Source organism: Pagrus major, chromosome 6, assembly GCF_040436345.1.
Source record: "Pagrus major chromosome 6, Pma_NU_1.0".
In the NCBI taxonomy this organism is placed as follows: domain Eukaryota; kingdom Metazoa; phylum Chordata; class Actinopteri; order Spariformes; family Sparidae; genus Pagrus; species Pagrus major.
The window spans coordinates 2,478,714-2,506,043 of record NC_133220.1 but is presented as its reverse complement, the minus strand read 5'-3'; the positions used below and the strand labels follow the sequence as shown (position 1 = coordinate 2,506,043).

At 39.5% G+C, this 27,330-nt stretch overlaps 3 protein-coding genes across 3 annotated transcripts in view; all 3 read left to right on the top strand.

Annotated features, from left to right (window-relative positions):
- Positions 1–27,330, top strand: part of LOC140997596 (butyrophilin-like protein 1) — a 104,503-nt gene that overhangs the window by 35,342 nt on the left and 41,831 nt on the right. The window lies entirely within an intron of this gene.
- The window catches only part of LOC140997853 (butyrophilin-like protein 8), a 59,675-nt gene continuing 34,111 nt past the window's right edge, over positions 1,767–27,330 (top strand). The window contains exon 1 of the mRNA XM_073467909.1: positions 1,767–1,933. Coding sequence (XP_073324010.1) covers positions 1,864–1,933 — 70 coding nt within the window. The 5' untranslated portion in view covers positions 1,767–1,863. The remainder of the gene's footprint in view (positions 1,934–27,330) is intronic.
- Positions 9,917–25,375, top strand: LOC140997863 (uncharacterized). The gene is made up of 7 exons (XM_073467924.1): positions 9,917–10,251; positions 13,476–13,754; positions 13,916–14,017; positions 18,292–18,339; positions 19,915–19,962; positions 20,750–20,803; positions 22,935–25,375. The coding sequence occupies exons 1-7, from the start codon at positions 10,185–10,187 to the stop codon at positions 22,943–22,945; spliced, it is 609 nt and encodes a 202-aa protein (XP_073324025.1). The 5' UTR covers positions 9,917–10,184; the 3' UTR covers positions 22,946–25,375.

The following is a 27,330-nucleotide window of genomic DNA, read 5'->3' as shown; positions in this document are numbered from 1 at the left end:
ATAATAATAGCTTGGATTTATAATGCACCTTTCAGGAGACCCAAGGACGCTTCACACAGTAGGTATGTATGTATGTGAAGCTGTGACCCTGACGTGTTAACAGATCTTGTTTTTGTGTGTAATCTGAACTGTTGGTGCGACTCGTTGAACAGTGTTCCTGTTACAGACGTGTGTTTACAGCAGAGTGTGTCGGGACAATGTGATGTTATATTGTTATATTCAGACAAAACTACCAGACTTCATCTGAAGCGTGCCATGATGCTGTTACAAGTTTAAAAATAACTGATACATTTTTTTTTTACATTTTTATATTGTGTGCTATTAGAATTGTTTTCTCGTGAGACAATGCTTCTTATGTATTTTTAAAGAATAGTTTATGTTTTAGGAAATTTAGAAATGAGAAGATTGACATCACTCTCATGTTTGTGTGTTTAATATGAGACCAGGAGACAGTTAGCTTAGCTTAGCTTAGCATAAACACTGGAAAAACGTGGAAACGGCTCGCCTGGCTCCATCTGGAGGTCTGGTCATCGCTGCACGAGAGACTAAAAGGCGGCTGAGTTTCGCCAACGCTGATTTTTTTTTTTTAAACCTCTGGACAGAAGCAAGATAGTCCGTCCACAGAGCACCCCATAATGTTGTCGTACACTTTGTGTTTTTTACAGTGGACAGCGCCAGGCTAGCCGTTTCCCCCTGTTTCCAGTCTTTATGCTAAGCTAACCAGCTGAGGGCTGTAGCCTCATCTGTAAGGGCAGATGTGAGCGTGGTATCAATCTGCTCATTTAACTCTCAACAGGAGACTTTTATAAAATGTCAAACTTTTCTTTCATGATGACCAGATAAAGTCTGAAGAGTTGTGAAATGGTTACACAAGTGTGACTTGTGTTCATGTTACACAACATTAACACTGTTTTTACTGTCTGCTCTGTGTTCTGCGTGTTCAGTTTGCATGAAGTGAATAAAAGTGATTTGACCCTGTTGGTCCGTTTCTAAGACGAGGCTCCTACGTGTCCTTGAAATGCTTTAAAGTTTGAGAATTTAAGGAAAATATCAAGGCATTGAAAGTTTTTGAAAATAGACACAGGTTATTGAAAGTGCTGGAATTAATATATTTAACAGAAATTAAAGTTATTTTGATATTTTTTGAAAGATGCAATATGTTACAATTTTAGTTTTAATCATTCAAAAATCATCAAAATGTGGAGAAATTACAGGTTTCATTTTAAGACGTTTAGAGTGTATACAGGATAGAACCGCTAGCTGCACGGCTAACTGTGCTAAATAGCTAATTTGTATATATATATATATATATATATATATATATATATATATATATATATATATATATATATTGAGTATACATTTTACAGGTGGCTGATTATTACACATTGAACCTATTACATACTTAAAGGGACAGTCCACCGCAAAATTTAATATGTCAGTATATATATATATATATATAGGCTATATATATATATATATATATGTATATACATATACATCTTCTGTGGTCAACACGTGAGCATAAGAGATCAAATGATCAAGAGATCAAAAGTTGTCAGAAAAATAAAAACTCTAGTGAAATACAGACACCTGAAAAATCTACTCAAGTACAGTAACAAAGTATTTGTACTTCGTTACTTCCCTCCTCTCAGTGGCCAACACCCAGACAAAATGCGATGGCAGCTGCAGGCCTGGTGATGGCGCTTTTATTCTGAAATATTAGTACCGGAAGTGCCTTAGCTTCAGGCTGAGGAGCAGAAACAGGTTGTGATGAACCAGTCAGGGTGTTGAGGAGTGTGTGAAGCTCCGTCATATAGAGACACCATCAGTGTGGTGAAGTCCTCAGAGGACATCACAACTATGGAGCTTCTTCCTCTCGTGTGTCTCTGTCTGCTGAGCTGCTCTGGAGAAACGTCTGCTGCTGGAGACGGTAAGAAAACTGATCATCACTCACTGACAGTCTTTAATTCTCACTTTGTTTCATCTGAGCAGCGGAACAATGTGGAAACATGCTGGATGTTCATCAGCTGCTTCCTGCTTTAGTGCGTACAAGACACCTGCTCAGCGCGCTGTGACGTCACACACGCACCCTGATCATCAGCACACATCGACAGTATTGATTGGATCGATTACAGAAGAATTACAGCTGGATGATGCTGAGTTTTAATCTCGAAATGCTCTGTAATGATGTCGTCATCACTGCTGTGTGTGTGCGTGCGTGCGTGCGTCAGTGCGTGTGCGTGTGCGTCGTCTCCATCCTGCTGCAGACACGCACAGGTTTCACAGAAACGCTCGTGCAGACATGAAACCTTCAGGATGTTGTGATTGTTGGACTTTGACTCTTAAAGTTCAGTTCACTTTGAACTAAAGTAGTTCCCTCAATAAAACAGAGACGTGGCGCAGATCTTCATCAGGAAGGACTTGATAGTTATTGGATCGTTAATGAGTTACATATAAACTATATAGTAGATAATGAGTTACCACAGGACAGACTGGGAGACACGTTATCGATCAATCATCAGCTGATGGTGAGTTCATGGTGACGTTCATTACTGATTAGCTTCGGCTATAAAAGCTGTAGTGTGCAGCAGGTTTAACACAAACTGGTCCCTCAACAATTAAACATTAAATACATTAATACATAAATAAATATCTGTGGGTTAGAGTCACTTTATTCATGAGTTATATATGAATCAGTGTGAAACATGATACTGAATAGTTACCAAGTCAGATCATTAGTTAATCATTAGTTAATCATTAGTTAATCATTGTGTGTGTGTGTGTGTGTGTGCTTTGTGTACGTGTGTGCGTCACCTCCTTCCTGCAGACACTGGTGGTTTCTGATCAGGGCCGGCCCATTTGGCAAGATTACTCCCCCCCATTAAAAAAAAAAAGAACACCATCATACAATTGAATGACAACATCTGAACCATCTGAACACTCACAACAGTTTTATTTGAACAACAACAATGAACTTTCAAGTCACTCTTTCCAGCATGTGTTTCAACTAATTTACAAATAACAGCACATCAGGCAATAAACACATCTGAAGCATGAATTATGAACCATAGTATTGTTCAGTAATGTGACTGCAGCTGTAACATGCAATTACATAACTCACCTGCTTCAAGCTGACTTTCAGAGGTGGGTGGTGTGTTGATGTGGTAGCGCTGCTGCTGCGTGACGCCTGACTTGTAGCTGTATTCAAACATAGAGTACATCCATACTGTTAAGTTTGTTGTGTCATTCTACTTCATTTAATAAATTAATTAAGGTTTGATATAAAGTAGGTACTGTACAAATAAACTTCATTTTATTTGCCTAAAACCTAAATTTACTGTAATTGCTAACAAACTCGTACCATTCAGTCACAACAACAACAACAACAATAATGATAACAACAACAACAACAACAACAACAACAACATAGCAGTGCGTAAGAGACCACAAACAATTGGCTAAACTTACATGCTTCAGTGTGGTGTGGATGTTGCATCAGAAGGCCCCTCTCCGGCAGCTGTTAGGGGCGTCTGGAAATATTTTTTGAGCGCAGACAGATATAGATTCACTTATTATTGTACAAACAAACAAAAAAAACAACCCACAGCAGACAGAAGAGGACAAACAACTGTTGCAGCTTGCAGCAGTTATTTGCATAAGTGGTGTGTTCAAAATAACATTTATAATTACCTTATAATAAAAGATTCACTACTATTTCACAATAAACAACACAGAGTACTGCGGCCTCTACTTTGATTCATGATTCAGTTATCCTTCTTAGTAGCTATCAGTGTCTTTGTCTGGCGTACTAAGCCAGCGTTGCTTTATTTTAACCCAGCTAGCAAGCTAATACAATTCTCTTTCGGTATCGCGCACCCGAGGGCTTTGACGGCTGTTTCATCTCGCAAAATAAAAAAATATAACCTGTCTGTCACTTGACGTGACACCTATCTGACCCTCTGAGGTGCGCAGCCAATGACTACACGTCACGTGACTCAGCACCACAAGTGAGAAACATGTAATTGTTTATCTGTTTCTTTATTTTGTTAATATTTATTATTTTCAAGACAGAACACGAAGGGAGGGCGCCAATGGGCATCGAAAATTGTTTTTTTTCTCCCTCGAGGGTGACTGGTGGCGCCCCTCCTGCAGATGGCGCTCTAGGTGACTGCCTATATCGCCTATGCCTAGAGCCGGCCCTGTTTCTGATCATCTCTTGTTCTGAACTGAAACCTTCTGGATGTCTGTTGGACTTTGGACTCTCTGAATAAACTCACGTAGTAAGAACTTGAACAGAGACGTGACTCAGTCCATCATCCGCCCTGAGCTGTATGAATGTGAACTCACAGTATTTTCACATCATCCTCATCGTCTTTCTCTCCGTCTGTCTTTTTGTCTTTTTCCTGGAGGTTGGTGCTTGTTAGCAACATGTTAGCATGCTAACACACTGATCAACATAAAACACTACAGTTATATATTATTAAAAACTAAAACTAAACGTCCATCATTGTTCCTCAAAGCCCAAGATGACGTCCTCAGATGTCTTGTTCTGTCCACAACCCAAAGATATTCAGTTTACTGTCACAGAGGAAAGAAACAGGAAATATTCACATTTAAGAGGCTGGAATCAGAATTCTGACTTTCTGTCTGAAAAAACATTTTAATCATGTTAAAGTGAAGATTAAAGGGACTTGGGGCAGGATCAAGAAATAAGACTCAATAGTGACTCGCCGGCCGTTGCGGCCGTTAGTGTAACTGCAGCCATCAGCCGAGCCGCGTGGGAGCGCACGAGCTCTTCACAACAGTGCAGCTGATGCGTCTCAGCCCTGTTCGTCAGACGCTTGGTCAGGTGCCTTAATGTGATGCCAGACTGTTTTGTATTTTCCAAGTCAATGTTATGACTGTAACTGAAAGTTGTTCAATAAAGTTTTTATAAAAAAAAAAAAAAAGCTTGGTCAAGTGCCCCTCGCGTCGATACGTGACGCAGGAGGCTTCCCCCCTTTGCGTTGGTCTGATCCGCTGCACATGAAGCAGCCGGGAAGCTGCTCGCTGTGTGTAGCGTAGTGATGGGATTTTCGGCTCCTTTGCGAGATCCGGCTCTAACGGCTCTTCTTGATGTGGAGAGCCGGCTCTTTCGGCTCCCAAACGGCTCACATACGCATTTTTTTACATTATTAATTAATTAATAGTGTAAACCTAATTTTACGTCATTTTGTTTCATTATTGACATTGTTAAGCACTTATATGAGTAAAAATGCAGCACAACAATGCTTTATGAATAAAACTTTTATTTAAACCAATTCAATTATCACAAAATAGCACCACTTCCATAAAAATAACTTAAAAAATAAATAGTTAAATATAAATAGGGCCTAGAAACACCCACCACAATACAAAAAAGTAGGCTGTCAAAGCAGCTTCATAACAGAAAAGGTGCCCCAATACAAATATTAAATACAGTGCTATTAAATTAAAGTATAAAACTATTAACATGTCACAACGTGAACAACACCAGTTTTGAACCACTATAGAGTTAAGGAACTTACTGTATCACTCAAAGACTTACAGATTGGCGTTCGAGAAGGAGGAGGGGAGGGGGAGGGGAGAGAGAGCAAGGAGGCACCGCAGGGTAAAAAAACGACGTGGGAAACAACAGAGCACACGCACAGTACAGGGAAGTGGAGAGACAGCGATATACTGAAGAAAAAAAAACGGCTCCCAACAAACGGCTCTCATTGGAGAACCGGTTCTAATCGTTCACGGCAAAGAGCCGGCTCTTTGAACCGGCTCGTTCGTGAACGACACATCACTAGTGTAGCGACACACAAGCACAGCGAGTTACAGTCACGGTTGATGCAGTGTGAAAGGCTCAGGCGAAATTAAAGACGGCATATCGGGGGACAGAGAGATCGTCTCTGATAAGGGATTGCTGTGTGTTAGCGGCTAATGTTGCTACACAGACACAAACAAACCGTTAGCCTGTGGCTACAGCCAGCTGCTAACTTCACCTCCCGGATAACAGGTTGGGCTTTCGGTCCCATATATAAAGGGACATATTTCTAACTATTCGGTTTCAGACTAAAGGACCGTGGAAAATGTGCAGTCTGTAACTATTCAGTGTTACACAGCGGTGGACTAAGCTACATGTTAGCAGCTAACGCTACTTTGCACGTTAGGTCACTCGAGTCCTCGGTGATCTCATATGATGTTCAAATCAAGCTCTAAACATGACCTGTGATGTTTTCTTACCTGGTTACTAGGAAATGAGCCATGTCAGCATCTGTTTTCAGTCCCAATTCAAGTTGAAGCTGCCTCCATGAGTCCAACACGTATCCGATGTGTATTCAGGTGCCAGCCCGGCTTTGCTCGTAATTTAGTTTTGACTCACAACATGCCGCTGTTAAAACCTTTGTTTTCTTCTTAGTCTGACTTTTTAGTGGACTTTGTGTGGTGGTGGGTCGTTTGCTGGCTGTAGCAGAATCCATCACTACCCAGACACTAGTTTGGGTCTGCCGCGTTTGTTTACTTTCTGTATCCAAGTCGAAAGCCGGTCGAGGACGCGCATTCAGTGTCATCTGACGTCACGTCCGCAGGACTGCGCGGGAAATTCGAGCCCGAATTGCAGTACATTATGCAGCACACAGCCTGTTCAAGGCAATGGAGAGATACGTGGGTGGGCTCATTCTTTTTGGTTTTGAACGCTTCATCACCCATTAGCATTAAAAATTTTAAAATGCATGTTTATAATTTCACAGATCCTGCCCCAAGTTCCTTTAATACTACACAGAACTACATGAATACTACACAGAACTACATTAATATCACACAGAACTACATGAATACTACACAGAAATACATTAATACTACACAGAACTACATTAATACTACACAGAACTACATGAATACTACACAGAACTACATGAATACTACACAGAAATACATTAATACTACACAGAACTACATTAATACTACACAGAACTACATGAATACTACACAGAACTACATTAATATCACACAGAACTACATGAATACTACACAGAAATACATTAATACTACACAGAACTACATTAATACTACACAGAACTACATGAATATCACACAGAACTACATTAATACTACACAGAACTACATGAATACTACACAGAAATACATTAATACTACACAGAACTACATTAATACTACACAGAACCAGGGCTGGACTGGCCATCTGGCATACCGGGCAATGCCCGGTGGGCCGATGCACATATTTGGGCCGGCCCAGTACTGTCATAATTAAAAAAAAAAAAAAAAAAAAAGGATATAGTTTTTTATCGACCGCAACGGTATCTGAGACACTAAACGTGGCCCATTGGTTGATTTTCTTGAAGGACATTGGGCTAGTCCAATGAAATCTCTCAGCTCTCGTTGGCCCGCCCCTCCCCTCCCTCTTGATCATTTGTCCTGACTGGAGGTGGAGGGAGTGTGGTGGATGTCGAGATGGACGGAAAAAAACAAAAACGAAAGGGGGGAGCAGAAAAGCTAAGGGAAAAAAAAAAAAAATACTGAAAGAGGACGCAGCAAAATGTGCGAAAATTACAAACATGTTTGCTACCACAAGCTCGGCGGTTGTCGTCGGGTCGGCCCGGTCGGGTCCAGCAGTCCCAGACCCGGCGCCGGGGGCGAGCGCACAGGTGGTTGACGGAGAGGTAGCGGAGGAGGAGAAGGAGGGAGAGGAGGAGGATGATGATGAAGAGAGAGACGTGACCCAGCAGCAGCAGGGACAGATTGAGGTCAGAGAGGCCACTGAAATGTTAGGAGAATCAACGTGGCATCAACAATGAAAATGTTATTGGATGTGTACACTAAACAGTATCTGGGGAATTTGTAGGCTTATATGCAAATGGTCAACCTAGGAAATTATATACATATATAATAATATATAATATATTAATTTTATTAAGTCAGTCTTAAAACATACGTGTGTGTGTGTGTGTGTGTGTGTGTGAGTGTGTGTGAGTGTGTGTGTGTGTGTGTGTGTGTGTTTATGTATACTGCCTTTATAGCCTTTGTTGTCAAATAATGCTTTGAGTAGATTTGGTGTCCAACTTACAGTGTTATTTATTTTAGCTTGCCATAAAGTTATAGTTTGCAGGTGTTGCAGGTTACAATTAGGCCTATTATTATCACATAATATTAGTGAAACATTTCTTTGCTGAAATGGATGATTAATCATTGGTAAACAGAGAAGAAACACTAGTGACACATCTCTGCCTCTCTCTCTTTCTCTGTGTTTAGTCAAGCCATGCTGTTGAAATGGGAGTGGAGGAGACAGTTTAGTACATATGTAAGCACACGCCAGCACACGCCATCCATATATCATGTAAATAACCATGGTGGGCCGCCAGGGACCAAAATGCCCGGGCCATTTTTTGGTCCCAGTCCAGCCCTGCACAGAACTACATGAATACTACACAGAACTACATGAATACTACACAGAAATACATTAATACTACACAGAACTACATTAATACTACACAGAACTACATGAATACTACACAGAACTACATTAATATCACACAGAACTACATGAATACTACACAGAAATACATTAATACTACACAGAACTACATTAATACTACACAGAACTACATGAATATCACACAGAACTACATTAATACTACACAGAACTACATGAATACTACACAGAAATACATTAATACTACACAGAACTACATGAATACTACACAGAACTACATTAATATCACACAGAACTATATGAATACTACACAGAACTACATTAATATCACACAGAACTACATTAATACTACACAGAACTACATGAATACTACACAGAAATACATTAATACTACACAGAACTACATTAATATCACACAGAACTACATTAATACTACACAGAACTACATGAATACTACACAGAAATACATGAATACTACACAGAAATACATTAATACTACACAGAACTACATTAATACCACACAGAACTACATTAATATCACACAGAACTACATTAATACTACACAGAACTACATGAATACTACACAGAACTACATTAATACTACACAGAACTACATGAATACTACACAGAACTACATGAATATCACACAGAACTACATTAATACTACACAGAACTACATGAATACTACACAGAAATACATTAATATCACACAGAACTACATTAATACTACACAGAACTACATGAATACTACACAGAAATACATTAATACTACACAGAACTACATTAATACCACACAGAACTACATTAATATCACACAGAACTACATTAATACTACACAGAACTACATGAATATCACACAGAACTACATTAATACTACACAGAACTACATGAATACTACACAGAAATACATTAATACTATACAGAACTACATGAATACTACACAGAAATACATTAATATCACACAGAACTACATTAATACTACACAGAACTACATTAATACCACACAGAACTACATTAATACTACACAGAACTACATTAATACCACACAGAACTACATAAACACGACACAGAACTACATTAATCTGTTACTTTCAACAAAACGTCCAAATCACCTTTATAGATCAGTGAAACAGTCTAGATCTTTAAATAAACGCATGTCCTTGGACTCAGGGATCAGCAGGCAGACACAGGATCATAGTCTGATTTATTATGAGACAGAAATAAATATTTTAAATTGTAGACTCAGTCAGTTTCTTGGTGAACCACACTTTACATTAGTTTTAAAATAATGAGGTGACGTGTAGATGTAGTAATAATAACTACAGAGCTCACTGCTCAGACAGTTTCTATAAGGAAGGATCAGCTCCGCCTCAACGTGACGTCATGCAGCAGTTAGTCTGTGACCACGCCCAGTTACCTGCGCAGCACTGAACCACCTTCATTTAGAACAAGGAAGTTATCGGCTGGTAAACTTGTCAGCGTGCCGAGGCCTTCTCACGTATATTTACTGAATATTAACGTATTCACGGATGGATTAACGTTATACTGGACCTGGTGCTGTTCAGCTGCTGTCCACTAGAACTTTATTTGGGACGTTTCTACTATAAATGTCTCTTTATCGACAGTTAGCGGCAGGTTGGCTTCTCGTTAGCTCACTAACGTCGTCAGTTAAAACTTTGAGGAAGTGGTTCTGGTGTGAAGTTCGTCCTCTGCCTTCAGCTTCAACATGAGGACATCTCTGGATCTTTGTGTTTGTCTGCTGACTCTGTGTGGAACAACACTTGGACGAACCGGTAAGAAAGGTGATATTTACTAGTACGTCACGACCTGTAACTTCCACTGTAGCGTAGCATAACAGCTACATGTGTTATAGGAGGCACCACCGTGTGTCTGGTCGCTACGTTATTTATTATTTTAATTCTGCTTAATTCTCCACCGTGTTTTCTGTGTCGACTCATGAACTAATTTAATCACCTTTTGTTCTTTTCAACTTTAATCTTCCTTCGACTTAGTTTCACTTTCGTCTCACTGCGCTCCATCCAGCGCCCATGTTTATTTGCGATTCGTTCATATACTAGGCATTACGGTAACAACTGATTTCAAAATAAAAGCAGAGGTGAGTTCACAGTCAACAGGTCAGTCTGTCAATAATGAACTAATCAGTTAATAAACCAACAAATAAATTAATAAATATAACAATCCGACAAAATAAAACACATTTAGTAAATGTATAAAAGAATAAAACTAATCATTAATAAGTAACTTGAGAGTCATGACTCATGACTGCATGAGTGAACAGTCGCTGGTTCGATTCCCCTGGTCTGCATGTCGAAGTGTCCAAGATACTGAACCTCAAAACTGCTCCTGATGTGCTGGTCGGTACCTTGTATGTATGGATTACATAATAGTAAGTCGCTTTGGACAAAAGCGTCTGCTAAATGCCCAAAATGTAAATGTAAATGAACAGTGTGACTGTATTGAGTTCAAGAGAACTCTACTGTGACGTATGTGGACACCACCACCATCATCTGCCACCACAAAGATGAGAGTTCATATCAGGAGAACATCAACAGTCTTGCACAGAGAAAAATCTACTGCTCTACTGCTTCCACCAAAATTAGCAGCTCAACACAGGTTTTTAAACGCAGGTCAACCCGCTACAAATCACCTATTGACCCCATTCCCACTTCACGCTGGAAAGGCAGCCCGTCTGATTTTTTTTTTTGTACATCAATGAGGCCCCTGAGAGGCAGAGACGATCTCTTTGGCTAAGAAACGAGTTTGGTTTCGATGTTACTGTGTAACACACCAAAAGTTTGGAATTGGTCCTGTAGATGGCCTCAGCAGGCAGCTGCACCTCTACTGCAGCGTCAGGCTTTTGGGGCAACTCCGACTGTGAAAGTTGAGTGAAGGCTACGGTTACTTTTCCCATTGGAGGAATTGAGTTGCTGCTATTAGATCTGTTTTGTTTCTAGAAACTCACGGGAAAAGTCTCCTCTGAAATCTCATGAGGTGATGACCTCAGAAGAGGCTAAAAATGCTGGTGTGTAGTTAAAGAAGTACTTACTTACTTCTTGTGTAAAACTGGGCTGTCTCTGCTGCAGAAAGATGGAAATAGTTTTTAAATTGTTGCTACATGACCAGAGGAAACAGAGACAGAGGGCACAAATACTGCCACTGATGGGTGAAGTACTGCAAGTTCTAGTTCGGAGTCCGTTTTGAAACAGGAAACAGTATGATGGCCGGCTGGTTACAAACAATATATGCAGTCATGGTCAACACTTTACATCCACTTGTGAAGAACATGTTCATCATGGCAGCCTTCAGCTCCAATGATTTCTACAGCTCTCATGTTTCTGTGATGAATAAGTGGAACACAAACTACTTTGTCACTAAAAACATTCATGAAGTTTGGTTCAAATCTGAATTTATTATCGGTCTTTTGAAAATGTGACCAAATCTGCTGGATCAAAAATATACATACAGTAATTCTAATATTTGTTTAAATGTTTCTTGTCCATTTCCCCCCTTAATCACATACTTTTGAGAGTAATCCACAAGCTTCTGGCTGAATTTTAACCCCTCCTCTTGACAGAATCGGTGAAGTTCAACTAAATTTGTTGGCTTCCTGGCTCTGACTTGTTTCTTCAGTACAGTCCACATGTTCCTGAGTTATCCAGTCCTTTACCACTTGTGATGTGTGTTTGGGATCATTGTCCTGATGGATCACCCAACTGTACCTAAGAGCCAATCTTCTGGTTGATAGTTTTAGGTTTTACTGAAGAATTTGGAGATGATCCTCCTTCTTCATTATTCCATTTACTTTCTTTAGAGCAGCAGATCCACTGACAGCAGAACGGCCTCACAGCAGAACACTACCAGCACCATGCTGGACAGTAGGTTTGGTGTTCTGAGGTTAAAGGCTTCACCGTCTCTCCTCCAAACATGTTGCTGCTCATTGTGGCCAAACAACTCTGCTTTGAAATGGCTCCAAGTGACTTTCCTGACTTTTTCAAATCAATAATGAGCTCTTTCAGATCAATACTGAGCTCTTTAGACTTTCCCATTGTAGTGTTTGTCACTGAGTCTAATGGCTGCATCAAACAAGTCCAGAAAAGTCAGCAGCTGTTGTCAATCAGAATCACTCAGAAGAAGTTAAGATGCTACAAAGAACATTTGATTCACACAACTTTCTATAATCACCACAACTGATTGTTCAAGTTACTGTATGTATATTTATGATCCAGCAGATTTGGTCACATTTTCAGAAGACCGATAATAAATTCAGATCTGAACCAAACTTCATGAATGTTTTTAGTGACAAAGTAGTTTGTGTTCCACTTATTCATCACAGAAACATGAGAGCTGTAGAAATCATTGGAGCTGAAGGCTGCCATGATGAACATGTTCTTTACAAGTGGGTGTAAAGTGTTGACCATGACTGTGTTACATCTAAACAGTCACTACAATATGTTTCTGAAAGCATTTTAGGCAGCAATGGGCAGAGTAGTGACAGACTCTTGGTTCATAGTTGCACCATCGGGTTCAGACAGTTTGATCAGAGTTTGGTGAGATGATCCTCACACGATACAAGAGAGACGGGCAGCTTTGTCTCCTTCTCAACATCTGACTGTATCTTTGTGTCCGTGGATCAACAGTCTGTAGTTGATATGACAGCCCTGAAATCTGAAGGGTGATGTGTTTTGGCAGAGTTTTGCAGGTAAAAAGGTGAGGGGGCTCTGGGTGCAGGCAAAATAGAGAGAAGTTTAACATTGTTCATTTGTGTTTAGCACCAACATTGTAGTGACACAACGCTGGTTGTAAATCTAGTGTGAGCCTCACATTGTGCTTTTCTGCTTCTCTCCTGTCTTCTCTCTTAAACACAGTGTTTCAGTCAGTGACGGGATAAAAGCAACATGATTACATCACTAGAGCCTTAGTTATACTTGATATCTCACAGTCCAGTAGTAAATGCTGTGCTGCCCTTAATAAGCTGCTGTTTATATTGTGTTCACAGGTGCATCTCCAGAGCCATACATCGCCACACTTTATGACACAAAGGGCAGGTTGCTGCTGCAGTGTGAAGTTCGACGAGTTTTTCCAAAACCTAAAGTCGAGTGGTGGGACAATGCTGGAAACATCCTTCCTGCTGAGGAGCCTCAGGTATCAAAGATAAGAGGCAGCTACTACGTTACTCTCATCTACACTGTGACCAAGACAGGACGCTACCGCTGTGTAGCCACACAGGAGGACATTAGCCATCAGACTAGTGCTGAGATCTATGTGGTGTTTAATGGTGAGATTTCTTTCCTGATGGTTTAGTCATCAAAGAATTTTCATTGTTCATGTGTTATTAAATTTACATTAATTGTTTCTGTGGAGTCTATGTTCAGGGTAACAAACATGATATGCAGCAACATGTTGAGTTTTACATTAACTTCTTGTGATGTGTTTCAGAGGACTCATCCAGAGAAGTGGAGCGGTGGAGGTCAGCAACCATAGTCCTTGCTGTGCTTGTTGCAGTTTTTCTTTTGGTTGATGCTTTAATGCGCCGTAGATGTAAGTTTATATCATGTATTACACCAACATATCCATCATGTGCAGACATCAACATTACAGATACATTGTGTGATACGATCACGTCCAGACAGTTTGTTTTTGTCTCCTCAGATTTGAACCCTTCTTACATGAGGCCTCTGGTTCTAATACTGACTGATTGAATTATAGTTTATCACTTAATTCACTTAACTTCCATCAGACAGACCTCTGAACATCACTCACTCATGTTCTTTGTATAGTTCACAAGTGTACAATTGAAAGTGGAGGCTCTACATCTTGAAGCTTTCTGCTGATAAACATGATTAAAACTAGGGATGCACGGATCCGACTTTTTCAGTCCCGATACCGATCCGATGCCATTGTTGAATTAATAATAAACTGTATACCTTCCACCTTATACCTTCCTTCCACCATGTGGAACTAAACATTACTTTCCTAACTAAGACAACATAATCAAACAGTTACCAAACATTGTAAATGTGTAAAAAAATATTTGAATTCTTATTTATTTGTAATTAAAAAAACAATTGTGCATTCAAATCTAAAACAGAATGCAATCCAACTTCTTAAATTAAATAAAATGTAGCTGCAGAAACAAAACAGTGTATTGGTTGAACATACAATAGTAATCAAACAGTAACCAAACATTGTAAACATGTAAAAAATATATTAAATGCAAAGTCCTGCAAACATGAATTCAAAATAAAACATAGCAGCTGAACCTGAGAATAAACTAATAAAAAGCTGGTCAAACAACAACTTGGTCACACATACAAATAATAACCAAATATTGTAAACATGTAGTGCAGTGTCACACCACTCATGACCTGTGAATGCTCACTTAACCTGTGAATGCTCACTTAATCAGCAATGGCAAATTATTTCTCATGAAGACAAGCATTTCTGCTCTCTCTGCTGTAAGTCTATTTCTCTTTTCATCCACAATGTTGGAAACTGTGCTGAACACTCTCTCGCTTTCTACACTAGTGCAGGGGGCACAGAGGTATTTTGTGGCAGTGGCAGCAAGACAAGGTAATTGGTATTTGTTGACTCCCCAGTACTGGTATGGGTTGTCTGAGGCAGCGATGGTTTTCTCTGTAAGATATCCATGCAGTTGGACTGCAGGGCTCGAGCTGCTTGCTGCACCGGGATCTTCACACTCCTCCACAATTTGGTCAAACTCTTGCATAAAGCTGCTCTTACTTGGTCCTGCTGCTGCTTCCACCCGAGGGGCCTTTTCTTGTGGCTCTGAAGCCTCTGATGCTCCAGCTGTGCTGCTCCTCAAGTCTTCCTCTAGTTCCCCTGTCAGTGCATCTTTTGCACGCTTTGCAGATTGTGCACTTGTAAAGTATCTGAAACAGAAATAAAACATAGGTTAGGCTAAATATGAAAAACCTGATGACACTAAAACTTGAGGCTGATTAAAGTAATATACAAATTAATATATATATTAATTTGTATAAACTATATAAAGAATGTAGGCCTATAAAATTTACGTTCTACATGTTTTAAAAATGTACAGCATGGCATCTCATCAATTACAGTAGTAGTGTTACTGTGGAGAGTAAAACAATCTATAATATAGACCTAATGTAATTAGTTAGTTTACAATCTTACCTGTCTTTATATCTCGGGTCCAGCAGGGTGGCAAGTGCATATAGGGGTTCATCTTCCACAGTGTCGAAGCGTTTATCGACAGCTTGAAGCAGGGTTTTTTTCATTGTTTTGATGCCAGTATCTGCATCGCCTTCTTTAGCCAGGATGCGTTTGAGGACGGTGACAGCTGGAATGACGTCGGCGGTGGAAGCAGTCGATGAGCTTACTTTCCTTGTTAGCTCTTCAAATGGTGCTAGAACAATGCTCGTTTTTTCTAGCAAAGCCCACTGGTCAGCAATGTAAGCACAGAGGACTCGCTTCTGTTCCAGAAGACTCTGTATCATCAAGTAGGTACTATTCGCACCTTGTTTTGACGTCTTGTTGCAGGCGTTTAGGTTGCATTTGCATCTGGAGCTGGATATCTTGCAGCCGTGAATATGCAAGTGGAGAATGTTTAAAATGTCCCACAATTTGTCTACCGATTGCAATGGCATCGCTCACACTCCGTTGTGACAGTAGTCCCTCATTGACTACAAGCTGCGATGTATGAGCAAAGCAGCCTAAGCTCCGCACCCCCATGTTGTCCATGGCCTTTTTCATGTTACTTGCATTGTCCCTGAGTATGACATGCACTTTATTCAAAGGAATGTGCCACTGGTCAAGCATCTTCTTAATTGCAGCCGAAATGGTATCGATGGTGTGTGAACCATGGAAGTTTTTAGCTTGAAGCATTGCACTGTGCGGTGTACAGCTCGTGTCCAACCAGTGGACAGTTAAACTTAAAAGCGACATTGGACACACAGCAGAGCTCCATATATCTGTAGTGAAGCTCATTGCCTTTATATCTTTAATCTCTTTTGAGATGTGTTCGCACACTTTTTTGCACAGTTCTGGCAGTGCGGTCTGGGAAAAATACTTGCGTGATGGAAGAGAGTACCTTGGCTCTAAGAATTCCAGTAGACGACGGAAGCCCTCATCTTCAACAACTGACATTGGTTGAGCATCTAAAACAATGAATTCCAAAACTTTCTGTGTTATTGCCGATGCTTTCAAGCTTTCCGTCGGAAACTTTTCACATCGTTGAGGTGCATCTGCCAAAGTTAGTTGCTGGGCTGTACTGTCTCCTGCTCCTTTGGTTTTGTTGAGCTGCAGGAATTCGGCGTGTTCCTTAGCATGGTGCTTTTGGATGTGCTTGATTAAATTGGTAGTATTGTACTTTGCAGTACTACCACCACCCCTCGAAACATTTACTTTGCAGACATTGCAAATAGCCGTCGAACTAGTTGGCGTGGCAAGCGTGAAATATCTCCACACAGCCGACTCTTTGTCTCGCTCCATGTTGCTTAGTGTTAACTCAACTCTTCCAGCATGTGACACACGTGCTGCTGACGAATGACGTAGGATGTGCGGCGACGGAGGAAAAAAAACAAACTGGATCGGCTCGTGGATCTGTTATTTTTTCTGATCCCCGATCCAGCTATTTTGTCAATATCGGGGCCAATATCCGATCTTAATATCGGATCGGTGCACCCCTAATTAAAACAAACAAAAAGGCTCATCTAGATACAAATTAATACTTTTTAAAGAGGCGCTATGTTTTGTAGAAGTTCAAACTCAGAATTTTAATATTTACAATATTAATGAGTTAATAATGCAAGTGAATAAACAAGCTGTTCTCAGAGGAGAATAAGGTCCCAGAACACTGTTTGAAGCTACAAAGGTGGCAGGGTCCGCCACATATAAACAAAGTAAAACAGTATAAAATGTTTGTTAACTGAGTTTATTCAGTCATGAAAACAAATCAGTCAATGAAGATCTTTCTCTTCTGATTAAAAGTCTTTCACAAAACTACAGAATGCTCCTTTAATCCAGTTTATCATTTAATGAATGATGCTTTGGATTAACTCTCAAAACGGTTTGGTAAAAGACATCTGACTGCAGAAACGGACTTAAAACAGACGCACTGGACTCGTTTTCCAGATCTGAAGCTTTAACACTTTGAATGTTGTAGGTCTGAATATGTCAGGCTGTAGCCTTTAAAGGGACAGTTCAACACTTTAAGTAAAACCCTTACCAGTGTTAGACTCAGGAGGCAGTTAGCTTAGCTTAGCATAAAGACTGGAAGCAGAAGGAAACAGACTAAAGTTAGAAATACACTGTTTCACCCTGTTTATGGGTTTGATGCTAAGCTAGGCTAATGGCTTCCTGATTCCATCAGAATCCATATTGATAATGAATTAATTGATTAAGTTATGAAGCCAAAGAGCTGAACATGTTCTGGTATCAGCTCTGTGACTCACAGCTGTTGGTGCTCATTATTAACACTCAGGTGTCAAAGTGCTTCATTTGGCAGCAGAGTGAGTTTGAATTGGATGTTTATAATAATCCTAATATGTAGTGATGAAGCTGAAATCATGACGTGTCATTAAATGTGAGACGGTGATCTAATGTTATGTTTGGTGGTCGACCTCAGTGTAACATTGAACATTGAGATTCTTCTGTAAAACAATGAAAGTAAAACTGAAACCGTTCAGAGCAATTTTTCACTCTCCATACTTGACTGTTTGAAAACAGACTTTTAAAAGATGATGCAAACATTAAAATCTGCACCAAAATCATTTCTGTGTGATGTAAAAGTCGACTTTATGTAATGTAAACTTTTGTATTGTTTTCTGCAGATTCTCCTCTGGTGAAAATGCTTTTATATTGTCGGAATATTGTGAAAGGTAAGTCCCCTCTCAGCAATGTTGGTTCGTAACAAATTACATTTACTTCACTTTCCAAAAATCCCTCAAAACACACCTCTTCAAAACTTCTTACAATCACCAAAGAAGTTTGTTCTCCTCCTCCACTTTCTGATATGTTCCCTTTACTCACAGATTCATTTTCTTTTTTTGTTGTTTCCTTTGTTAAGTGACTTTAGTATCTAGAAAAGCACTATACGTTTAATGTATCATTATTTTTATTTACATTACATATACTTGAGTCACTTTTTTGAATAAATTGTACTTTTCTGAGTAGTTTATTACAGAATACTTTTACTTGAGTAGATTGTCAGCTGGTCCCAGGTCTGCTGCTGCTCTGTTATCTACCACAGCCACGCCTCCACATGACATGAAGCAGGATAATGACTGAAGCTACAGCAGGAGTTTGGCTTTCTAATAACGCTAACCGCTAATATTCACAGACGCATTAACAACACACAGTACAATGAGCTGCAGAGCATCAGAGAACAGAGCTGACACTGAGCTGACAGAGAGCAGTAAGCATGGCGGCAGGAACGAAGGGTGCAGAGGTGCTGCAGCTCCCCTAAAACAAGGCATTATTAAAAACACTGATCGATAGGAGTGATCAGACTTGTAGCAGAGACAGAGAGAGAGAGAGCTCATATGTGGACGAGCAGGAAAGAGGGACAGAAGTGTCCACAGGACTTAAAACTGTTGTTGATCATGAAGCGTAAGATTTCTCTACAACTCTGTGATTTGTCAGTCAGGGTCTCTGTGACCAACAGGAAGATCAGCGTTATATTCGCCCCTCTCCTCTATGAAACGTCTGTATCCTCACTGAGCTGCATTATTATAAACTATGAGGCTGTTTATTCAGGCAGTAACGTGCTTCTCTGTTGAGCCGGTCAGGCTGAAACCTTTAACAGTTCAACACTTTAAGTAATAACATCACCAGTATTAGACTCAGGAGGTGGTTAGCTTAGCTTAGCATAAAGACTGGAAGCAGAAGGAAACAGACTTAAGTTAGAAATACACCTTCAGCACCAGGCTAACTGTTTCACCCTGTTTATGGGTTTGATGCTAAAGCTAAGCTAATGGCTTCCTGATCCCATCAGACTCCATATTGATAATGAATGAATTGATTAAGTTATGAAGCCAAAGAGCTGAACATGTTCTGGTATCAGCTCTGTGACTCACAGCTGTTGGTGCTCATTATTAACACTCAGGTGTCAAAGTGCTTCATTTGGCAGCAGAGTGAGTTTGAATTGGATGTTTATAATAATCCTAATATGTAGTGATGAAGCTGAAATCATGACGTGTCATTAAATGTGAGACGGTGATCTAATGTTATGTTTGGTGGTCGACCTCAGTGTAACATTGAACATTGAGATTCTTCTGTAAAACAATGAAAGTAAAACTGAAACCGTTCAGAGCAACTTTTCACTCTCCATTCTTGACTGTTTGAAAACAGACTTTTAAAAGATGATGCAAACATTAAAATCTGCACCAAAATCATTTCTGTGTGATGTAAAAGTTGACTTTCTGTAATGTAAACTTTTGTTTTGTTTTCTGCAGATTCTCCTCTGATGAACAAGCTTTTATATTGTCGGAATATTGTGAAAGGTAAGTCCCCTCTCAGCAATGTTGGTTCGTAACAAATTACATTTACTCGACTTTCAACAAATCCCTCAAAACACACCTCTTCAAAACTTCTTACAATCACCAAAGAAGTTTGTTCTCCTCCTCCACTTTCTGATATGTTCCCTTTACTCACAGATTCATTTTCTTTCTTTTTTGTTGTTTCCTTTGTTAAGTGACTTTAGTATCTAGAAAAGCACTATACGTTTAATGTATCATTATTCTTATTTACATTACATATACTTGAGTCACTTTTTTGAATAGATTGTACTTTTCTGAGTAGTTTATTACTGAATACTTTTACTTGAGTAGATTGTCAGCTGGTCCCAGGTCTGCTGCTGCTCTGTTATCTACCACAGCCACGCCTCCACATGACATGAAGCAGGATAATGACTGAAGCTACAGCAGGAGTTTGGCTTTCTAATAACGCTAACCGCTAATATTCACAGACGCATTAACAACACACAGTACAATGAGCTGCAGAGCATCAGAGAACAGAGCTGACACTGAGCTGACAGAGAGCAGTAAGCATGGCGGCAGGAACGAAGGGTGCAGAGGTGCTGCAGCTCCCCTAAAACAAGGCGTTATTAAAAACACTGATCGATAGGAGTGATCAGACTTGTAGCCGAGAGACAGAGAGAGAGAGAGAGAGAGAGAGAGAGAGAGAAAACTGACTTTTAAAAGATGATACAAACATTGAAATCTGCACCAAAATCATTTCTGTGTGATATAAAAGTCGACTTTCTGTAATTTAAACTTTTGTTTTCTGCAGGTTATCATCTGGTGCAAATGCCTCCTCGTGATGATCGACGGAATAACTCATCAGGTAAGTCACCTCTCAGCAATGTTTGTTCGTAACAAATTACATTTACTCCACTTTCAACAAATCCCTCAAAACACACCTCTTCAAAACTTCTTACAATCACCAGAGAAGTTTGTTCTCCTCCTCCACTTTCTGATATGTTCCCTTTACTCACAGATTCATTTTCTTTTGTTGTTGTTTCCTTTGTTAAGTGACTTTAGTATCTAGAAAAGCACTATACGTTTAATGTATCATTATTAGTATTTACATTACATATACTCGAGTCCCTTTTTTGAATGAATTGTACTTTTCTGAGTAGTTTATTACAGAATACTTTTACTTGAGTAGATTGTCAGCTGGTCCCAGGTCTGCTGCTGCTCTGTTATCTACCACAGCCACGCCTCCACATGACATGAAGCAGGATAATGACTGAAGCTACAGCAGGAGTTTGGCTTTCTAATAACGCTAACCGCTAATATTCACAGACGCAATAACAACACACAGTACAATGAGCTGCAGAGCATCAGAGAACAGAGCTGACACTGAGCTGACAGAGAGCAGTAAGCATGGCGGCAGGAACGAAGGGTGCAGAGGTGCTGGAGCTCCCCTAAAACAAGGCATTATTAAAAACACTGATCGATAGGAGTGATCAGACTTGTAGCAGAGAGACAGAGAGAGAGAGCTCATATGTGGACGAGCAGGAAAGAGGGACAGAAGTGTCCACAGGACTTAAAAACTGTTGTTGATCATGAAGCGTAAGATTTCTCTACAACTCTGTGATTTGTCAGTCAGGGTCTCTGTGACCAACAGGAAGATCAGCGTTATATTCGCCCCTCTCCTCTATGAAACGTCTGTATCCTCACTGAGCTGCATTATTATAAACTATGAGGCTGTTTATTCAGGCAGTAACGTGCGTCTCTGTTGAGCCGGTCACAAGTGAACAGCTCGTCAGTTCCCAGCTGACATTCAACGTCTCAGCGTTCATCTCCAGTGACTTGTGATCAGAGGTCACTTCTCTGCTCTGTATACATCACATACATACACATACATCAGTGGAACAAATGAAACTTTGTCTTGTGCACAAAGAATAAAGAACTTCTTCCATAACCTGCTGAATTAACGACAAGACCCAAATAATTAAGAATTCATCATAGTGAGCGTCTCACAAAGTTGATAAAGTTTGTCCAAACTCAACAACTTACAAAACTGAGTGATTTTATAAAGGAGTCTGGTGAGTTTCTCTCCCTTTTCATCCTCTTCTCTCTCTCTTCATCTCCTTGCTGTAGTATGTTGGTGTTGTAGTTTGCCGTCTGTTGTAGTGCAGGACGTCCTCAAATTGTTGTTAATAACTATTTAATATAAGTTTTACTTCTACTTGAGAACTTATTTTTGGCCACTCTACCCACTGACTATGTATTTCTGATTCTGGAGTGAACTGTCCCTTTGAGCCAGTTAATCATCTGACATGAGATACTTTACGTTAACTCTCAAACTGATTCCTAAAAGCCAGCTGGCTGCAGGAACAGACGAAACCATAATAATGGTTTGAATGTGTTAGGTCTGTAACCTTTAAAGGGACAGTTCAACAGTATTGGCTTTCTTTCCCAGAGAGCGTCTGTCTGTTAATGTGCAGTTAAACTCAGGAGGGGGTTAGCTTAGCTTAGCATAAAGACTGGAAGCAGAAGGAAACAGACTTAAGTTAGAAATACCCCATCCAGCACCAGGCTAACTGTTTCACCCTGTTTATGGGTTTGATGCTAAAGCTAAGCTAATGGCTTCCTGATTCCATCAGACTCCATATTGATAATGAATGAATTGATTAAGTTATGAAGCCAAAGAGCTGAACATGTTCTGGTATCAGCTCTGTGACTCGCAGCTGTGATTGCTCAGTGATCATTATTAATAGTTGAGTTTGAAATAGATGTTTATAATAATCCTGACAGGAAGTGATGGAAGCTGAAATCTTGACATAATTAAATGTGAGTCAGTGATTTAACAGGTTGAGGATTTATGTTTGGTGGTCGAGTTCAGAGTCGTCTTTAAAACACACTGACTGAAACCATTCAGATAAATCTTTCACTCTCCATTACTGACTTTGTTGTTCTGTTTAATATAAAGGTTGACTCTGCGTAATGCATACTTTTGTTGTCTGCAGGTTTCCTGTGACCCAGGAGCTGAAAGAGAGCTTCAAGCGTCGCCACTGAAGTCTTCTCTTTGATACCTTTACCTGTTGTAAAGGTGTGTGTGTAAATATGTGATCTACAGCCTCATGAGAGGCGTTGTGATCACTTGTTGGTCAGACTGAGTTGTGATAAATCTACAGCCTCGTAAAACTCCACAACTCTGATATCAACAAAGATTTAACACGTTTCACACAGATCATTTTTATTACAGCGGTTTTGTGTTGATTTATGAAATATGTACAGTCGCTGTGACTCAACATGATTGTTTCAGAACGCTGTATTTTTTGCTTTTAATATTTTATTTTTTGTATTTTAGTTACTTGAAATAATGTCTTGTTTCTTCATCCCATTATCTTCCTCATTGTATTTCTCCTCTCTCTCACTTTTTGTCTAAAAAGACTAAACTGAACCGTCCACCAGACTGTTGTTAACGACATTATATCACCTGACATGAAGCGACATGCACAACTCAACAAAACAGCAAAAATATGATGATGAGATGACAAAACTTAACAGGAACATGATAAAACTAACCTGAGTTACAGGTTTTATGAATGATCATAATGATTGTTTCCAATATAAATATTTAATCATCTCCAAGAGGTCAAAGAGTGGAACCAAACCCTGAATCAGGTGACCTGTCTCACCAGAAGACCCCTGGTTCTTGGGCTTTATTTAAAATATATAATGTAATGTGACCATGTAGTGCCTTTAAAAGGACAAAACTACAGCTGGATCAAGTAAAATTAACAGGACAAAGAATTCTGGAAGAAAGAAATTGGGTCTGAAGGAGTTAAAGAGTGTTTACAGGAAGCTTCATCAGAAAACACTGATATCCTGAGTGGTGATATTATTATAGAAGAAGTTAAAAAGACTGTAGGAAAAGCTTAAAGAGGAGACCTGGAATAGAAGATATTAACATCTCAGTGCCTGGCAAATACACATTCATCATCAACCATCATCAGAACCAGGTGTTTTGCATGTTTTGTAGGCTTTCAAAAGGCTTTTGATGAGCAGCTGGATTGTAGAAATCCAGACCTTGTATAGTTTCCTCCACCAAGGACGTTATGATGTCACCTGTGTCTGTTTGTGTGTCTGTTTGTGTGTCGGCTGGTTTGTCAGCAGACTTACACAAAAACACATCTCCATGAAACTCAGATGGAGGATGTGTCTCGGCCCAGAATAGACCCCATTAACTTTTGGTGTGGATCCGTATGAAGGGATGGAGTCAAGAAGTTTTTCTCACTTTTCCATAAATATCGTACGTTTTTTTTTTTCATTTTCTTTAATTTCTCAGGGAACAATGTGCGGATCTTGATGAAGACAAATCAGGCGTATTTAGGCGGCTGGTATCTATGACCTTGACTCCAAAGGATTTTAAATGGATTTATATAGATTTACTTGCCTTTAAATGTTTGGACGTGTGGGCGGATTGTAGAAATCCCGACCTTGTTTTCGTCGCTGTTTAGTTGCACACAGAGCTGGTATTTGTGCTCTGACCATCGACGTCGGTGAGGTCAGAAATATTCAGGAGGACAAACGTTTGTGTGAGGATGTGATTTGGGGGAAGTGAGTCTGATTCAAACGTTGGTCCTCGCCCCCCCTCTGTTGGGTTTATGGCAGTTATCCAGATGTGCTGCCATACGCTCACCTTTCTCTATTCCTGCACTGAGGTGCAACGTGAAGATGTTCCTGAATGTAGCTGCATGTGTGTGAACAGTGAAAATCACTGGTGGTGCCTTAAAAGACATTCACTCATTCACTATCTGTACAGGAGGCTTCAGGATTATTTAATACAGAAGGTTTTTTTATTATTTGTGTTGGTTTTGTCGTCATTGATGGTCTGAAGGTTTGATTGTAACGTTTCTTCAGTTGCTTCACTGTTTCTTTATTAAATGTAAATGCTGCACTTTGTTCCTGCCTTGTATGAATTTACAGTGTCTGGATGTTATTACTGTTTTTGAAATGCTAAAGTTTTACGAAAGAGTCTTTGAAGACAAACTTGCATCTTTTCAATTCAGTTGGTTTAAAGTTTAAACTTGTTTGTACTTGTTTTATGTATTTAGATTTTTATTTTTATGTATTTAGTTTAAACTTTGAACTAAATACATAAAACAAGTTATAAAAAGTAATTTTGTGTTCATTTTATGAATGAAAGTTAAACAATCAACAATCATGTTGTTTTTAGTTTAATTAAACAGTCTGTGTTTGGGGACAAACACATTTTTGTTTGTTGGACATTTGTTTAATGATTCACTCATTGATCTTCAAACTTGAATTGAAACCCATGAAAAATGTTGGTTTTCCTTCAATCACCTGATGCAAAATAATAGTTGTTGAACTGTGTATAACTCTGAATATGAAGCTGTGTCAGCGCTCGTCACTCGCTTTAATAAACTGAATTAAGCCAAAAGGTTGAGACTGTGGTTGATAATCATTTCCATTGAAACTGCATCAGTTACTTTACACTGGACTCTTTGGTCAGTGGTGCAGGAAATACTCAGATCTTACAACACAACACAAAGAAACTCCTTCATGATTAAAGTCCTGCATTCAGAGTCACTAAAGGAAAAGTACAGAAGTAGTAGTTTAGTTTCAAAAGTAAAATGTCCCTTAGGACCAGTAAATGTTGTGTTATGGCCCAATTATTTGATTGTAACTGTTGCTGAAGCAGCATTTTACTGTTGTAGCTGCTTGAGGTGGAGCCAGTTTGAAGTATTTTAAATCCTAACCTGCAGGTGTCGGCTCCTCCAGACGGTCACCAGATAAATCTGAAGAGAGGAAATAAGAAAAAACAAAGTTCTGACACAGAAATCTGTTTTCTGATCGATGCTTTTTTGTGACACACTGAACAATTTGAGCTTCTGGATTGAAGCAGTTGCTTAAATGAAACCATGTGAGAAGTGAAGAGAAACCACCACAGTGGAGCTCAAGTATTTTATTTAAGGACAATTCTGAAGAAGTGTCGAGGGAAAACTTCTATTAATGCTGGTAAACAACATTTATGGTGTTACTTTGTAGATATTATCACACATTTATCAATAATAGTGATACTGTTGGACTTTAAAAGCAGTGTGTATGGTTTGGTGAGGGCATATTTTGAGTTCTGGTGAGTTGGTTTTGTAAAACAGACCTGGCAACCCTGTGACACCTGACATCTATTTTACTGCATCTAGAAAGACGAGTTCACCCTCTGAAATATTGACAGACAAACTTCAGACCGATCATATTAAAGGAGCACTGAAGAAACGTTCATGAGCAAAAATTACATACTGCTCCTCTAAATAAAATAAATGTGTACTGAAGTGCTCCTTTTGATTCTTTTGTTTGTTTTTTAATATATATTTTTTCTATTGTTACGGGCCCTCTAACATAAAGGCTCGCAGAGAGGGCGTATCATATTTAAAAGGACACTCAGGCACCAGATGAACAGTTGAACCAAAGTTTATTTTAAATCAAAGAAGCTCAAACAAAATACCAACCAGAAGAGGATGGAGATCCTGAGCCAGCCACGCGGTGGGTTGTCGCACCCAGCTATCCCCTCTAAACTATCAAAAAGGAAAAAAACAAAGTAATCTAACCCTAAGTGAGCCAAAGGAAACCGAAAACTGGACTACCGGTGATCTCCAACCCAAACTAAAATAACAAACTAATGAAACAAAACCGCAGCACTGAAAAACCTGCGGGGAAAAGACAACAAGGAGAAAAGGGAAAAATATCCCCCTTGTAGATGTGAGCTGGGCTCAATATAATATGGCTCAGATTTGATTGAATATAATTACCCTTTTGTGTTAACTGTGAAAGGGATACCGTATGATTACTATATTTATATAGATGTGCTACAGACTTAATTATTTTATTATTTCACTTGGCCGATTCCCCAAGAGCAGTAAAACACTTAAATGTCATTCAGATTTAGCAATTTGATGATGCATCCACCTTAATTATTAAAAAGTATCAGTATCAGTGATACTAGCCCTGTATTTACTTGGTATCGGATCAATACCAAATCTTGCAGTATTGCACACCACTAGAGGCCAGCCATCTTCTCTGCAGAGGAAGTCACGATAAGCCAACTGCGTTAAATAGTCCTCCACTTCTTCATTGGTTTTACCGGTGGATTAAAAACCTCACCGCCATCCACTGTATCAGAGTATATAACATCATGCTATTCACTGACAGGTGCACTGTTTTGAGTGAGTGAGAACAGAAAGCGTGGCTCCAAAAATAGAAAATCAATATGTGGCAGCCAATGTTGATATTGTGGTGGACTGCCACAAATAAATTAATGTATGGGAAACACTGGTGTGTTGGACATGATAATCAGTAACATGTTGAGTTTTACGTGAACCCTTTGTGATGTGATTC

Bases quoted from the DNA above. Each gene is read 5' to 3' on its own strand.
- LOC140997863 (XM_073467924.1), top strand. From the start codon at position 10,185: ATGAGGACATCTCTGGATCTTTGTGTTTGTCTGCTGACTCTGTGTGGA. The intron at 10,252-13,475 runs GTAAGAAAGGTG...TTGTGTTCACAG, and splicing joins AACAACACTTGGACGAACCG to GTGCATCTCCAGAGCCATAC. The intron at 14,018-18,291 runs GTAAGTTTATAT...TGTTTTCTGCAG, and splicing joins TGCTTTAATGCGCCGTAGAT to ATTCTCCTCTGGTGAAAATG.